A 15,057-nucleotide genomic window follows, 5' to 3' on the forward strand; every position below is an offset into this window, starting at 1 on the left:
TTATCCTTTAATGACGTGATTAGCTTTACCACTTCTTGTTGATCAGTAGGAAACAGGAATACACTAGACGGGTAATTCGAATCTATATAGTTCTCGCAACACGTTTCCGTGCTGTCTGTTGTAAACTAACCAACTGTTAAGAAGTATTTGTTAAAGGTGTCAGCGATTTCTAATTTGCTCGTGCCCAGTTTTTTTCAAATTTTATTCGTCTGGATATCTCCTTTTTGTTAATGAGCTGATTTATTGTGTCCCACAGCGGGCGCGCGTCTCCTGAATGAGCGGTAAATTTACTAATGTAGTATTCCGTCTTGGCTATCTTCAAATCTTTGTTCAGTGTATTACGCAATTTTTTGAAATTACGTAAATCATTTTCGTCTCTGGAAGATAGGAAAACTTGAAAAAGGTTGTTTTTGACTTTAATTCTGTAAGCTGCAAAGTTACGCATGCAAGCTGAATAGTAGTTATGCATGCAAAGACGTTCAAAGCATGCACCGCGAACATTACTGACGAACAATTTTATTCAATGTTCGCCGTCATTAGACTAATAAGAGTTCCACGGGGCAAGGGATTCTTTCATGGATGCTCAGTCGGTTCTCTTCTTCAGTCAGCCGAAGCCACTATACACGCAAAAAACCCGCCAATTTCCGAATATGATAAGAGCACCGGGGTTCGGCTGATGCAAGCGCGCCGCCAGCAAGCGAAACCGGAACCGAGTGCACCGCCCTGGCGGTGATCGTTGGTCACGTGACCCGTCCCGCATCGCGAGCGCGGCAAGTGAGCCGCCGGAGCGAGCTGCAGCATCGGAAGCAGCAGAGGAGTGAGTGGCGAGCAGCCGGGGAGCCTAGTGCGCGTTTGGGGCGCGAACAGGCCAGGGGGAAGGGAGCCCGTTCAGGTGCGCTGCGTGCACAAAGTGGAGGCCGGTGCGGCCCGAGGGCCATTGTGGTCCTCCCAGCCATGGTCAGCGCGGGCATTTGCCATGCCGTCTTCATTTGCTTGGTGATCCGTACCGTATCAGGTGAGTGACACCTTACGTTCGCGCGTCTACGCGCAGCTTTGGCGGGGTTCCACTATCTCGGTGAGGAGAGCGCCTCAGCTCGTCGCGCTTCGGCGGCCTGACCAGTGTATACAACGCGCGCCAAACGCGCGTTCCTTGTTCCCGCAGCATCGAAGTTGGGTTTGTTTACCTCTTTGACGGCTGAAAAGGAAGGATATGAAAGCATGTCAAGTGCGAGTATGTCGACCGTGAAGTACTGAGAAATGGAAGAGACGCATCCCGGGGCGCTGTCAATGCAGCAAAGCTTCAAAACATCGCACGTGAAAGGCCGTCCGGAGTAGCGTTTACGAGGGTAAATGCCAGCGAAATTGGGCTTCCCTGGCGAGCTGCCAGCGTAGCTTCCGCGGCGCGCCAGTCGAGGCGCTCGCTTTGAAAGTTCGAGCGTCGGATCGGTAGCCGTGTTTTTCTCGGTGCGGCTTGTGTGCATGGAATGCGCGACCGAGGATCTTTGCTGGTACATTCAAAACGGGCTGGGGTGGCAGCATGATGTGCTACCAGAACAAAGCGCACGATACCTTGGGACCGGTGCCCCCTTGTCGCAGGGCTTCGCATAAGTGGGCCAGGCCTGGTGCTCAAGGGAAGTCCCCTGTGGCTCAACTGCAGCGACGACCATGGCGTTGCTCCCAGCGCGGTGTGGTGGTACAAGGACAATATGAAATTCTACTCGTACGATCGGCAGGCTGATCCGCCCAGCCGTAGCTACCGGGTGCCAGGCGTGTACGTCGATGTGAGTAGCATAACCGGGCGCTGTGCGGGGCGAGGCACTGAAGCTCCCAACTGATGCTGCAGCACGCCCAGTCGAGCGAGGGCTTCGTGCGCTTGCTGGACGCGGATATCCGAACACGAGGCGTGTACCGCTGCGACCTGGCGCTCGAGCCGGGGGTCGTGCCCCAGCACGCGCAGCTTCAAGTCCGGGTGGTTGGTGAGTAAGCCCGCCAGCGCATCTGCGGCGTAGAGTCTTGTAGTCCGCACGGGAATGGGGTTCCCAACAACAACGAAGAACACGACGCACGTGCGAGCACTGCTCCCGCGACACTGCCGACGAAAAACCTTCACGACTTTAGCTGTCTTGCGAAGCAGTGCCCTCTTTTGGGCGCCATTCGTTCAGCGAAGTGAAGAACCGATGGTATGCAATATCATATCTCAGCTGAGCCCTTGAAGCGCGCGCATGACAGCGAATGGCCTCTCGAAGCGCATGAGCATGTGCTGCCCCGGTACGTTGCTTTTCCCGACTTTTTTTTGTTTGTTTCTGTGGCAGAGCTAGCAAATTGGTGGTGATGGTATTAAGCTCGAACGCCGTGACGCAATGGGAGATCAGGCGTTTCATTTTACGCATATGCCTTCTCATTGATGAAGTCTGTTCATCGGAATTAGAGACGCGGTCAGAAGTGCGGTTGCTGAAGCTAGCCGCCGAAAAGTGATCGGTTTAGCTTACCGTACCAAATTAATAAATGGGCGAAAGGTAGCCGGCATAAGAAAGTATAACGTGGAGAGAATTCAGCATGCTGTAAAGAGCGCAAGAAGACTACAAGCTTTGAAGGCAAAACTGTGTGTGGGCAAAAGTCGGATGTATGCATTAGGAACAAGGAAGGCAAGGTCACTACCAATATGAATAAGATAGTTGCGGTAGTGGAGGAGTTCGACAGAGTTGTGTACAAAAGTCGAGATAATCAAGATTATAAAGTAAGGGGCAGTAATAGCCCAGAGGAATCGGTCATCCAACCAGTAACAAGGTGGGAAGTAAAGAAAGCTTCAGATAGAAGACTAAAAGAAAAAGCTGCTGGTGAGGATTACGTAACATCATACCTGTTGATTGATGATTGATTTGTGGAGTTTAACGTCCCAAAACCACCATATGATTATGAGAGACGCCGTAGTGGAGGGATCCGGAGATTTCGACCACCTGGGGTTCTTTAACGTGCACCCAAATCTGAGCACACGGGCCTACAACATTTCCGCCTCCATCGTAAATGCAGCCGCCGCAGCCCGGATTCGATCCCGAGACGTGCTGTCAGCAGCCGAGTACTTTAGTCACTAGACCACCGCGGCGGGGCTCAGACCTGTTGAAGAACGGAGGAAAGATTGTGTTAGAAAAAAACAAAAAAACTGCACCCTGCATACGAAGTGTCTTTTCACAGGAATGATACCAGTATCTTGGAAAGAATTTTCAACATCATATCAATCCAAAAGAGAGAGGACGTCAAATACTTGAAAAAAATTACAGGCCGATCAACTTACTTTTTGTTGTCTACTAGCTGTTTGCAAAAATAATAGCGAATAGAATGAAGACGACATTAGAGTTTAATCAACCAAATGACCCAGCAGGATTTCGTACAGGCTCAACAGACCATATTCATACTATCAATCAGGTGGTAGAAAACTGCATGTAATACAACCAAGCCCTATATATGGCCTTCATATATTACGAGAAGACATTTGATTCGGTCGAGATATGAGCAGTTATGCAGGCACTGCGGAATCGGGGCATTGACGAAGCCTGTATATACATAATGAAATCTACAGTGTATCCACAACCACCACACTCCTTCATAAAGAAAGCGGCAGACTCCCAATAAAGAAGGGTCTAGGGCAGGGAGACACGATGTTTACAGGAAGTTTTGAGGGCCCTAGATTGGGAAGAGTTAGGGATCAGAATTAATGGAGAGTGTGCTATTGGCATTTTTTTCGCGTAGTTTCCTTACTGTGACGGCGCTTGCTCATCAAAGAATCGTGTTTCGTTTGTGCAGATAGTGCGAGAAAACAGACACATAGATATGTATTTAAGAAAAAAAAAACGAGAGAGAGAGAGAGAGAGAGAGAGAACGCCCTGTTGGGAGTGCCGTCCAAATAGTCATTTTCATTCTCTGAATAACCCACGCATAACAACAAAAAGGTTCAAACGGCCACTTGCAACACTGACATGCGCATTCGAGCTGTTCAATCCACGTGTGAAGAGTCGCTCCCCGAGGTGTCGAATGACACCAGTGTTTGTCCGTTGATCTGCATGTATACGAGCACCAACGCGCCTCCCGTTTTAAACGTCCATTAGTATGCTGTCCAATGCACTGGTGTACATCTGTGAGCCGCAGGTTTTTCGCCCACACGGGCTTCGTCGTACCGCCGCAGAACAGGGTTGCGCAACGTGGAGTAGGGCTCTGAGGAGGGCGCGGCCCGCTTTACATACGCGCATGCAGGATCGATCACATGTCGGCGGGAGACTGCCGCAGGCCACGCGGACAGTTTGACCGAACGGCCGCACATCTGGCTGTCTTGAGGTTCGTGGCAGTGGACGCGATGTTGGCATTATCCCGTAATGATTGATTGATTGATTTGTGGGGTTTAACGTCCCAAAACCACGATATGATTATGAGAGACGCCGTAGTGGAGGGCTCCGGAAATTTCGACAACCTGGGGTTCTTTAACGTGCACCCAAATCTGAGCACACGGGCCTACAACATTTCCGCCTCCATCGGAAATGCAGTTGCCGCAGCCTGGATTCAAACCCGCGACCTGCGAGTCAGCAGCCGAGTACCTTAGCCACTAGACCACCGCGGCGGGGCTATCCCGTAATGAGTCGATCAACGTATTCTCGCGGGGCACCCGTTTTCTAACGTGCCGACGCAGTGCCACGAAGCTTCGCGAGGTTGACTGCGTTCCTGCAGCCCTTATCTGTTCCGGAGCGATTTCCTGGGCGTTTAAACACGCCTGACATTCGGGCGAAGCGATGTTCTGTGAAGCAAGTCCCTTTCAGTTATACAGAAATACCCCATTCCAGGAGGGCACCGCTTATACATATTGCTTGTTTATTTCTATTTTTGAACAAAAGTGATCTTATTCAACGAAGATGACAGAAGAACAGATGTTGGCTTTGTTCTTCGTCGATACGCTGCGTCATGTGTTCTTGTGTCGTGTTCATTGCCTTTGTACAAAAACGCAGTACCAACCCGCCTTGCAAACAACCCTTCTTACTTAATTTTGTGGAGGCGCAGTAGAACACATGGAGCTGCTGTTTCAGTAAATCGAAAATGATCTTTGTCTGGCAAATGTAACGCAAGAGAAAAGGCGGACTCATGTGAAATCAATAAACGCTTTTAAGGTGAACACCATACCATCCATACCACTGCGTCACCGCCCTGCTGCGGTGACGTAGTAGTATGCGTGCAGTGCCGAAGCACGAAATTTCTTTCGATGTCAGTGTGTATATATATATATATATATATATATATATATATATATATATATATATATATATATATATATATATATATATATATATATATATATATATATATATATATATATATATATATGCGCTAGATGACGCTATGTATGACGCTAGATGTGATGTGAGAGGGCTTCTTTCAACCATCGCTACATTCTTGCGTCACAAGATCCCCCACCCCCCCACCCCGGAGAAATGCGCGAGTTAAAGAACACTATAAAGCATGAACACGTGGAGTTTCCTAATAAGGAAAAAAAAATGTCAGAAAATACAGTAGTTCCACGCCGCATGAGAGTTACATAAACTTGCACAAAAATTTCACAGGAGAGGGGGCAGCAATCCGTTGACATCTAGTGGAGCTCTGGTTGGCGAGGCTGGCTCTTGTGTTCTGGACAACACCAGCACAGCGTTAACGCGGAAATCGTTGATGACACGGCAGTTCTTGCGAGGAATGAACAAGGGGTGGAACGCCTTGGAGCACTCATAGCTCGAGTTTCGCAGGCGTCGTGCTTTTTGTCGTGAATGGCACGCACGGGGCACTACCAGTTTGCGTATTCGTTGGCTGACGGGGCGATGCCTGTGTCTTTCCGGAACACAGGGTGTGGTTTTACGCCGTTTGTGTCGTTTCGTCTCCTGAACGTTTCAATCGCTTTGATCGTAGGCTCCGTCTTGATCTCTGCTAGCGAAATCTTGTGTGATATTCCTTTTTGGGAAAATGTCTTGAATCGGATGTCTTGTTTTTTTCGAGGGAGACATCTTCGTTTTGTCGTCACTTTACTTGAACCGCTTGTAGACGCCTTAGTTTAATCCTTGAGTGTTCGTCCGATCATGTTTCCGTTCGTCGTTGTCCTTGTTGGTGTAACTCCTGGGAGCCTTTGTTGTCTTTGGACTTGCTTTTGGCGGCATTGGTTATGTTGCTGCGAAAAGAGCTGAGGTGGCAGCCCTTTTTGACCATGACACTGATGTTCTGGGCAACTTGATGTGGTGTCCAATGGGCACATAGTAGTCTCTGGGCTGTTGTGCTGCATTTCGGGCAACGAAGGTAATGCTCCAGAGTTGAGAGGTTGCTCTTCGGAGGCTTCTTCTTCACCGTTCACTACGAAGGGTTCTTGCGCCTGGCAGAGTGTGAAGGTCGATGCACCTGTGCCTTCTATTTTGCTTCCACTGTCGCGTGTGTGTACCGGATGGTGATGCATGAACAAGCACGAAAGGAGTGTTGGTGGAGAGGGCCTCTTTCGGATATTAAAGTCGGCCTGTCGAGTACGTGGCGGTCTCCGTCAGGCGTGCTGGGAGGGTAACGAGTGCTAGCAGAGCTTGACGCAAAACCAGGTGGTGGCCTACGCGAAGCGTCACAAATGAAGTCCATTGGATTGTTGAATAATGGCTGGATTTTCATGTTGCAGTGAAGAGGTAAGCGTTGGCGATATTTGCGCAGATGGGAAACCAGGTGGAAGGTTGGGTCCTGTAGGTAAACAGCGGGGATCTCTTTGCGTGAGCAGATGGCTGAATTTGCCTAACGGGAATTTCAAACTTATGCTCTGTGCTCTAATGCGTGAAAACTGCCTATGACTGCGATGACCGAGTTCGAATACATCGAGATGGTGGGTTATAATTTGCCTATGGAAATAAAATGCGCTAGAAGTTTTGACCATCTCCTGCAAACGATACTTTGTTGCTAACCAGACATTTTCTTGATATTTTAGGCACTCTTGTAATTATTCTCATGTGTGTTTACTGTATCATGTGACCGTTGTTTTTTTTCCTTTTTTGTATCTCACTAAATCGCTTAAGTATGATGCTTTCACAATTGTTACTTTTCACAATTACTTTTTTTTCTATAAGACTGCTATTATTTATTTATTTTGGTACAATCTTTCTGTATTGGACCCTTCACTAGCCGCTTAGGCTATAGTATTTCTGTACGCATTTTCTATATTATATTGCAATAAAATTGTTCTTTGATTGATCGAACTTTCATTGCAGTATTGACATCGGACGGCCATTTCCTCTTTGATCTTTTGTCATGATTCATTGTTTTCGAATATGTCGGTGAAGTTGAACATGAAAGCCTCACCGGAGACGTAGTCAGTGAAGTTGATATCAATTTCCCGTTCCGACCGGGATGTAGCGGTGGCGTGGAGCTCGAATAGGTTGAACCGGTCCTGCATACGGGTCCGTCGTCCGCTGATCCGGTGTACTTGGGGATGTCAAGGTCAGCCGATGGTTCTGTCATGGTGCTGGTCGCTGTGTACTGCTAGGATACGATTCGGTGGTCCATGTATGGTCAGGGCGTCTTGTGGAGAACTTCGTCGATGACGCGCGACTGAAGAAGTGGCTGGCAGGTCTCCACGCTGTCGACTTGTGTGACGCTAGACGTGAGGCCTGGCCTGGCTCATGCGCCATGTGATTATTCTATTCCACTTCTTCCTTCTCAGCTACTTCCAACCATCGCTACCTTCTTTATATATATATATATATATATATATATATATATATATATATATTATAACAGTAAGCAGTAAGTCTGTTAAGTACTGTGATCTAATGAAAGGCACATTTCTTTTTTCTTTTTTGTTAAACTTCACATCACTCGCGGCACCTCACCTGTCAAATGTGCTGGCTTGCCATTGCGAGAAGGGTTCTTTACGTAGAGCTGCACAATGGAAAGAACGAAAGTATCTGCCCTTCTGAAAAACGAAGTAAAATCCTTGTTTCCGACTCATTCGACATTTCACTCGTTGTTTTAGGAGTACTCTAGGGTACGTGAACATTACCTTTCTTTCTTATTCAACTGCGTTGCTGCATACTGCAGTTCTCTGACAAGGCAGCTTTCATAATTTTCAAGAGTATTTCCATGAAGATCTATTACGTGCGGCAATCTTCACGCATTTTTAAATCTCATTACAGGCCCCGCCGTGGTGGTCCAGTGGCTAAGGTATACCGGGCTGCTGACCCGCAGGCCGCGAGATAGAATACATTTTCGATGGAGGCGAAAATGCTGTAGGCCCGTGTGCTCAGATTTGGGTGCACGGTAAAGATCTTTTAGGGACTTCGAATACGAAAGGCTGTGTATCTTCACGTTACCATCACTATACGATTTGCGTCACGTCAAGAACCCATCTATAAAACAAAAGTTTATTACTGCAGATATGAAATATACAACACAGTAATGCATGCTGGAAATTTAAACATTTGCTTGCTGCGCAGTTGCGCTTTCCTATTTTTTTTTCCCCGCGCTTGGAGCTCCATCTTCATAACTGGTCTAGTACAATCCAGTTCGAAGTTCATGTTTTCCCTACTTTCATGACACGCAAACTGATCAACATGTGTTGAAAACGGTGATACAATTAAACGTGCATCGCGTACGCTTTTTTCTTATACCTTCTATGCATCTCTGTGTTAGAACAACTGCGCTCGTGAAATGTGCCCGCTTACTATTGCATGGACAAGTAAGAGTAGCGTTACGTTTAGCAGACTTACACTCATGTTGCGACATATAGACGAAGTGGTCAAGTTTATCTTCTGGTGTCGCGCAAGACCACGTACTTTTGTCTAGCTGCCCGGATGGTTTTATCCACCTTTCCACCAGGCTTTCCACTAAAAATATGCTGTTACGCTTTCGTATTAGAGTATTCTACTGATTAACTTTATTTTCGGGAAAATTAGGTAAGCATACAGACGGATTGCGGAACTTAATGCTTGGTGCATGTAAATAATGTAATAGTGTAAACCGCCGTCGTGGGAATTTACGACGTGCTTTCTTGACCACAAGGAGTGACTGCAAAACAAGAAGCGAAGATAGACGACACGAAGTTTTGCGAATGAGCCTCCATACATTGCTTCGCTTCCAGAATGTTATAGACATTCATTCAGCATTCATTCGGGGCATCAGTTGCTCCTTCGCAACCTGGCTCAGCGTGGTATAGAGCGGAGCCCGCTGGATATCACCGTCTCGCTGCGTCGCAAAATGGCAATCCGCGGCGCTACGCCTCTGTTTGCTGATGGTATACTTCAGTGGCTGTACACGATGCGCTGCGTATAGTCATTTACAGTGCCGCCAGGAGTCATCGATGTTCGCACCGGTGATTTTTCGACTGAGCAAAAAAAATCTATAGGGGAAAAAAAAATACGGGACGATTTCCGGCGCAAATAGTCGTTTTGGTACGCGGTGCGTAAAACTACGAATACATTTCGGGGGCAGGCTGAAGTCACATATTCCCCCCCCCTCCTTTCCCCCCGCTGCTACGCCTCTGATACGACGCTCGGTCGCTGAGTCATAAGGCGTGGCTTGGATCCCGGCTATACGGCGGTCGCATTTCAATGGCGGCGAAACGCTGGCGTGCTACAGTGTGAAATGTCAGTGCTGGTCAACAAAACCGACGTTTTCGAAATTATACTGTATGGTGCCTGTTAAAGCCTCTCTGTAGCGTTAAGCCCTCTAAAAAAAAGGGGGGGAAGGGGGAATACAAGCGGAAACGCTTAGTCTGCGGTGCGCTCTGTTGACGTTTTGCGTGTTCTGGCGTAAATGCCGCTGATTTCTCGTTTTTTTCAGAGTGCGCCCGTCATATAGCGACGGTTCGACGACAGAATTGCCTTCTGGTCAGAGTTGGCGTTTTCGCAAACGCGTTTCCCGTTGCATGTCCGTGCGTAATTTATCCAAATGCCGATGTTCTCAGCGAACAGTTAACACTAGGCTGAAGAAGCATGCTGTGCTTCGAAACGCGGATGAAACTGGGGTCATTTTTTGCGCATGACGATACCCGTACGCAACGCCGGATGCGTGCCAAACAATGCTGAAAGCGACAAAGTTGCAAAAAGGTATAATACGATCGAGGCAACGGCTGCTTGAGATTATTAATTGCTGCGTGCAGTAAACTGCCACTTGAACAAATCAGTCACCGTTGTTTTTCTGCTTTTGTGATAAAAGGAGGCGAATTCACGGCCCTGCGTGCACTCGTAAATGGTCATCGTAACTGGCCTTCACTAATGACATGTCCATCTTTGAAGATATTGTATAGCGTAAGAGCTTTAAGTACATTTATGAATACGTGGTAAAAATACGTAGCGCGTAGGCAGTATAACTGCTGGTCATTAAGAGTAACTGTCTGGATTCCAAGAGAAGGCAAGTAAGTGAGAGGGAGACAGAAAGTTAGACGGTGGGCAGGTAAGATTAGGAAGTTCGCGGGTATAAAGTGGCAGCAGCCTGCTGCCACTTTATGCCCGCGAACTTCCTAATCTTACCTGCCACTTTATGCCCGCGAACGAAAGCACAGGACCGAGTAGACCAGCGCAACATGGGAGAGGCCTTTGTCCTGCAGTGCAGCATGTACAGTCAAGCTGATGATGATGATGATGAATACGTTGACTATTAGTATAGTGTTTATTTTTGCATAAGTTGGTAGAAAATGATATGAAGAAGAATAACCGCTCGCCGCTGTTGAAACCAGGGGTCCGGAGTCGTGGCTAGTGAAGACACCATGAGGGCTTCGTGGATGAGGTCTGATATTCAGGACGCTTTACTAGTTTGCATACTTACATTGAACACAAGTATTGTAAATAAAGGAAGGAAGGAAGGAAGCAACAAAAAGGGAGAAGGCAGGGAGGTTAACCAGAAAGACATCCGGTTGGCTACCCTACACTGGGGGATAAAGGAAGGGGACAAGAAAGACGAGAAAAAGGGAAGAGAGGGAAAAAAAGGGCGTGGGGGAGAGACTGACAGTAATTTCACTGCAGCGTGTAGAAATCTACCGCATGTCAGAGGCATTCACACAAGCCTGTCTTTCTCAGGAAACGCAGCAGGGCTTTCACTGCCTTGTGGGCTGTCGAGGCATGTGTACGTTGCTGTAATAGCACCTGCACAGAAAGAGGCCGATCATCCAGTCGCCGCATTGCGTTGGCAAGTACTTGTCTCTCTGAGGCAAATAGAGGACAATGACACAGCAGGTGTTCGATATTTTCGTCGGTGCCGCAAACATCGCACGCCGCACTGTCAGTAATTCTGATTAACGTGGTATAAGCTTTCGTGAAAGCAACTCCCAGCCAAAGGCGATAGAGAAGCGAAGCTTCACGTCGATGTAAGCCGGGTGGAGGCCGGAGTTGTAGTGATGGGTCGAGCTCGTGCAGTCGTGTACGTCGTATGCTTGGTGTGTTCCACTCGGTCAGTGTGAGACTGCGGGCCAGTTGACGAATCTGCCTCACCGCATCCGCTCTTGAAAGCGGTATCGGAACACTGTTCCCTTCTTTATGTGACGTGCGAGCAGCATGATCTGCAGAATCATTGCCGCCTATACCACTATGCCCAGGTAACCACTGAAAGACGATGTCATGGCCTTTTTGTATTAACAGGTGGTGTAGTTTCACGGTTTGGTAGGTCAACTGGTCGTGGCATCCGCGTCGGAGAACTGATATCAGGCACTGTAACGCTGGTTTTGAGTCAGAAAACACAGCCCATTTACCTGGTCTTTCTTCTGAATTGATGTGTTCCAGTGCATTGCGCAGAGCCTCGAGTTCTGCCGTCGTCGAACTCGTCACATGTGAAGTCTTAAAACACCGAGTTATCCCTTGTGATGGTATAACCACTGCTCCACCTGAACTAGACGGCGTAGTAGAGCCATCCGTGTAAATGTGCACGTGGTTACCGTAGTTTTCTTCCAGTAGGGATAGACTCAGTTGTTTCAGGGCATGTGTCGGTAAGTCCGATTTTCTCCTCATTCCTGGAATCATTAAGTGAACTCGCGGCCGGCTCAAGCTCCAAGGAGGAAGCAGTGGCTTTGATGCAGGTGCGTATGTCTCAGCAAACGATGAACGATGCTTGGAGACAATAGTGCCGTATGTCGTGCGGGGCCTTTCAGCAGCTAGACTCGCCAGGTGGTGAGAAGGGGTCCTGGCATAATGCCTGAGGTGCATGCGCATTGTCTCGGTAATAATATGCGTATTTATCGAGTGATCTTGAGCGATGGCAATGGTTTCAGCCGTTGAAGCACTGCGGGGCATATCTTAAGTGCTTGGGCTTGAATGCTCTGAATTGCGCGCAGGTTGGTCTTGCCGGTGTTAGACATTGCAGGTAAGCTGTACCGTAAGAATCCGATAAACAGCACCCTGTAAAGTTGTAGCATGGATGATATGGGCACTCCCCAATTTTTTCCTGCAAGGAATTTGAGCATGTGGCATGTTGCGATCAGCCGCTTCTTCACATAGTTCACGTGTGGAGTCCACGACAGGTTTCTATCTATTATGACTCCCAAGAACCTGTGGCTTCTGCTGAACGATATGTATTCTTCATTAATCGATATACTGTAAGCAGACATTGGTTTCCGCGTGAACGATACCACTGCACACTTTCCGCAGGACACCTCGAGGCCTTGTTTACGAAGATAGCATGACGCCGTTGTAGCAGCCTTCTGAAGGCGGGCGCGAAGCTGAGGCCTTGTCACACCTGATGTCCAAATGCAGATGTCATCAGCATAGACAGAAAGTTCTACAGTGCTAGGTAGCTGCTCGACTAGACCAATGAGAGTTAGGTTGAAAAGGGTAGGGCTTAGCACTCCTCCCTGAGGAACTCCTCGGCTGCTGTAATAATCAGGTGTTGGGCCATTCGCTGTCATCACGTAAAATGATCTCAGCTGTAAGTAGCTGTACACCCACATATATATCTTGCCACCAAGACCTACTGTTTCCAAAGCACTAAGGATGGCTTCATGGGTGACATTGTCGTAAGCCCCCTTAACGTCTAGAAACAGGGCGGCGCACAGTCTCTTACAGGCTTTCTGGTGTTGAACATATGTCACCAGATCAACAACGTTGTCGATTGACGAATGGCCGCGTCTGAATCCGGTCATGGATGCTGGATAGATTTCGTAGTGCTCTAAATACCACTCCATTCGTGTTAGAATCATTCGTTCCATCGTTTTTCCCACACAACTGGCAAGTGCGATAGGACGGTATGAGGCAATATCCAAAGGAGATTTACCAGCCTTTAGAAGTGGAATGAGGCGACTTGACTTCCATGCCTGGGGAACAGTACCAGTCTGCCAGGAGTCGTTGTATAGGCGTAAGAGTGCCTTCCGAGCTTCGTCTCCAAGATTACAAAGGGCACGATAGGTAATGCCGTCAGGACCGGGTGCTGAAGAACGTCTGCACAGAGCCAGTGCCACCTCTAGCTCATCCATAGAAAACTGGCATTCCATACGGGGATCACGTGAGGGCGGTGGGTTGTCAAAAGTTCCCGTTCTTGATACTGTGAAATTGGAATCACCGGCAATTCTACAGAAAGATTCTGCGACGTCAATCTCTCTGCATCGAAGGTGAAGTGCCAGAGATGTAAACGGGTGTCGCTGACCCAAGGTTGTGCTAAGACCCCGGACAGTTCGCCATATCAGTGATAGGGGCTTTCGTGGATCCAACGACTCGCAAAAGGATGTCCAACGTCGCCTAGCCAGTTTATTCATGTGCCGCTGCATTTTCTTTTGAATGCGTCTAGCCAGCCTCAAATCATCCATGCACTTTGTCCGTCGGTACCTTCGTTCTGCACGACGGCGTATTGCGCGAAGTTTCTCAAGCTCAATGTCGAAATCGGTGCGCTTGTGACTAGTCAAATGTGTATGCGTGGTATTCTGCAGGACATCCTTTATCGAGTCCTCTAGGTTATATGATGAGCCGTCGGTACAGCAGTCTTCCATTAACATTTTGAATTTCGGCCAATCGGTGTACTTGAGGCCTCTTGAGGACTTGGAGCTGGTGAAACCTTCTATACACAGGTAAGTTGGTATATGGTCGCTGCCCCGCGTTTCCAGATCCGAAAACCAGTGCACTTTCCTGATAAGTGAGCGAGAAACCAATGTAAGGTCCAGGCAGCTGCTATAGGCTGATCCGCGTAAATATGTAGGGCTTCCATCGTTACAAACGCAGAGTTCGTACTCCGAGGCTAAGGACACCAATTTTCTTCCTCTAGAGTTGTCCCTGGAGCTTCCCCATAGGAAATGGTGGGCATTGAAGTCGCCAGTGATCACCCATGGCCTTGGAGTCGATGTCAGAATACCGCGTAAGCGCTCGCAGTCAAGGCGGCTTGATGGAGATAAGTAAGCTCCGATAATCGTGAAAGCAACCTTATCCTTCTTCACAGTAAGGCACACATACTGATTCCCTTCATCAGGCGAGACTCTGTGGTGAACGTAAGTGAGGTCATGGCGCATGAATACAATAACTTTGCTGCAGTCTCTGTGAGTGGAGGACATAAAGCACTCATATCCTGACAGCTTGATTGAAGCACATAGGTTGGGTTCACAAATCACAATAATGGGGAAGCGGTTCACAAATACAAATTGTCTAAAGTCAGACATGCGCGACTTCAGTCCTCTGGCGTTCCACTGAAAGACAGATGCATTCTTGACTTCCGCTCGAAACGATGGTGCCTCGCTGGCCATGGTTCTACCTTAGAGCTGCAAGCACCGGACTCAGGGTGTCGAGCACATGCAGTGCGGTCTGCGCAGCAGAAGTCTTCATATTACTCAGTAGGACACGCATGGTACTCATCAGCGATTGCAGCAAGCTTATCACTTGATCTTCATTCATCGCATCACTGGTTTGAGGGGTCGTCGAGGGCGGCGGGATTTGATGCAGCTCCGAAGTAGGTTGACGTCGTGGAAGAGTGGGCCACTGTTCGGAAGGCGCGACTGCTGTCCCTTTCTTCTGTTTGGCAGTATCCGTCTTCAGTGAGCTCGGTGTTCGTGAGTCAGCCTCTTTGATAGAGGATGACATCTCTCTATCGGTAGAGGCGTTTTTC

At 48.2% G+C, this 15,057-nt stretch overlaps 1 protein-coding gene across 1 annotated transcript in view; it reads left to right on the forward strand.

The window, feature by feature from the left end:
• The first annotated feature begins 788 nt into the window (after window positions 1-788).
• LOC119175789 (uncharacterized) overlaps window positions 789-15,057 on the forward strand; it is a 95,856-nt gene continuing 81,587 nt past the window's right edge. The window contains exons 1-3 of the mRNA XM_075876198.1: window positions 789-1,015; window positions 1,597-1,781; window positions 1,844-1,976. Of these exons, the coding sequence (XP_075732313.1) occupies window positions 955-1,015; window positions 1,597-1,781; window positions 1,844-1,976 (379 nt within the window). The 5' untranslated portion in view covers window positions 789-954. The remainder of the gene's footprint in view (window positions 1,016-1,596; window positions 1,782-1,843; window positions 1,977-15,057) is intronic.

Source organism: Rhipicephalus microplus, chromosome X (genome assembly GCF_043290135.1).
Source record: "Rhipicephalus microplus isolate Deutch F79 chromosome X, USDA_Rmic, whole genome shotgun sequence".
NCBI classification, from domain to species: domain Eukaryota; kingdom Metazoa; phylum Arthropoda; class Arachnida; order Ixodida; family Ixodidae; genus Rhipicephalus; species Rhipicephalus microplus.